This window comes from Rhagoletis pomonella, unplaced genomic scaffold (assembly GCF_013731165.1).
Source record: "Rhagoletis pomonella isolate Grant_MI unplaced genomic scaffold, Rhpom_1.0 Rhpom_scaffold_00008, whole genome shotgun sequence".
NCBI lineage: Eukaryota > Metazoa > Arthropoda > Insecta > Diptera > Tephritidae > Rhagoletis > Rhagoletis pomonella.
This window is the reverse complement of record NW_023458562.1, coordinates 19,579,013-19,581,203: the sequence shown is the minus strand read 5'-3', so window position 1 is coordinate 19,581,203 and position 2,191 is coordinate 19,579,013. Positions and strand designations below refer to the sequence as shown.

General features: G+C 36.7%; 1 protein-coding gene across 3 annotated transcripts in view; it reads left to right on the top strand.

Annotated features, from left to right (window-relative positions):
• The first annotated feature begins 202 nt into the window (after window positions 1-202).
• LOC118744321 (COP9 signalosome complex subunit 7) overlaps window positions 203-2,191 on the top strand; it is a 22,892-nt gene continuing 20,903 nt past the window's right edge. For 2 of the 3 annotated variants that reach the window (XM_036477237.1, XM_036477236.1), the window contains exons 1-2: window positions 206-516; window positions 589-841. In XM_036477237.1, coding sequence (XP_036333130.1) covers window positions 322-516; window positions 589-841 — 448 coding nt within the window. In that variant the 5' untranslated portion in view covers window positions 206-321. Of the gene's footprint in view, window positions 517-588; window positions 842-2,191 lie in introns of all 3 variants that reach the window. The other variant, XR_004993525.1, reaches the window with a different exon arrangement.

Below are 2,191 nucleotides of genomic sequence, written 5' to 3'. Positions count from 1 at the left end.
TTATTAAATTAAAACGCCTCAAAAATCACGTTTGTACCTTTATTTGCATATGCAAATTAAATGGCGGAAACAGCTGTCAAACTCCAAGTTCGCATCCAAATCCGAGTCCCGAACCGATTTCCCAAAACAAAGTTTTCCCATTTTTGACATTTGTAGTTCGTACTGTACATGCGCTTTCTGTACATTTGACGTTTTTCGCTGTCATAAATCTCAGCTGTTCGTGTACGTTTTGTACATTTCATTGGTTTGTGCTACAAAATTTGTGAAATATATCTGAAAATTAAAGTTGTGCTAAGTATTTAAATTACAAAACATAAAAAAATGACTCAAGATATACTAATGAGTAACGACGAGCCAATGGCCACCAATGATGCTTCACGCAACCAGCTGAATCAGCATTGTACAGCTGCAAAGTCTGCGCAAGGTGCACAGCTACTGGATGTGGTGCGCCAAGTATTGGAAGCACCGTCAATTTATGTATTTGGCGAACTGCTCGCATTACCCAACGTGCAGGAGGTAAAGTCGAGAGGTGTCTTCTTATATTTGTTTTCCGAAATTTACTTAAAAGCATGATATTGATTTTTGCAGCTCAAAGATGGGCCGCATATTAAATACTATAACACATTGAATCTTTTTGCTTACGGTACATATAAGCAATACCGCCAACAACCTAGTGAATATTTGGAATTGACCGCTACAATGCAGAAAAAGCTGCAACATTTGACCATCGTTTCTCTAGCTATTAAAAACAAATGCATCCCGTATGAGGTACTGTTGGAGGAGTTGGAAATCAATAATGTACGTCACTTGGAAGATGTTATCATTGAAGCCATTTATGCCGGTAAGTTTGAGATTATTAAGGATTGCTATAAAAAATTAACTTTACAAGATAAGTATTGTGTGGGCGCTTCATTGCTTAAAATAGTTCGGAAGCAATAGTGATAAGTTTAATAGGTGGGAAAAGCGTATCCTTAGGTGTGTATGTATATACCCATGTATATTTTAAACAGTTATTTTTGAGTGTTTGCACTCTTACGTTTTATTGCATACTCTTCCATCCATCATGTCAAGCAATCAATATAAAACATCCTCTGCCACAACAATGCGCTATAAGTATGTATACACGACATCAATTTAATTCCTTTCTCATATTTATTGCTTTTACTCCCGTTCCTAACCACCAGTTCCGTACAAATGTTATAAACTTTTGCCAGCTGTCTATTTAGATGTAGCTCTATGCACATTTACATGGTTGCATGAGGTGGGAGGAGTAGTAAACCAAATTGAGAATTGCTGTGTTAAAGTTCTCACAAACTTTTGCAAGATTTACCACTTTGGAGATTTATTACTGCAGCTGCTGTGGTATTCAGATTGCGATTTGCACCGGATTGCTTTGCTGCGTGCTGGCATATATACATAGGTATAACCGTTGTTGATATTTTACAGCGCAATACGAAGGTTTTCTGCACACGCATTCACATTGATTTAGATACGATTGCATATTCGCGCATGTGTGTATGTGCTGGGTATGGCGCATGTAGAATACATTTTGCATGAAGCTGTTGTCAACCACATTTGCTACCAAATAAGCTTAAAAGGAAAAAGAAAAACCTTCTATTGAATTAAAAATACATTCGATTTTTCGTGGTACTGAAAAAAGAAGAAAAATTGGTAGCTTTCAAGCTCTTATTAAAATTTAAAGCGTGTTTAGCGCGAATATTCCCTTACTTCATTTCGTATCTAGCACATATTCATACATATAGCATATATTTACATGCCTATGTAGATATGCATTGCAACTACCGTTTTTGCTTTGCAACTCACGTACAATTTTAATCTGAACTGCCTTAAAAGTGCTTGCGTTATTGCACTTGCTGCAGTATCAGTTCTGTAATCTGAGTTTATTGTGAAAGTTGCGAATGCATTTTGCTTGCCGAAACAAGCTGCCTTTAGCCTCAGCATGTAATATTTCATCTGGTTTTTTTTTTTAAATCTGCTCTACATAAAGGAATGCGGAATATGGGCTGACTTGTTTTCAAATACAAAACGGTTAATGTTCCCATTTACTATCCAAAAATTCGTTATTACTTTGCTTCTACCCAAATGATTGCGTTTCGTTGCGAGGTAAAAACACGAAACGTTAGGGGTATTCAGGCGTTAATTCCAAATGCATTGCACCGTTTCGAAATGC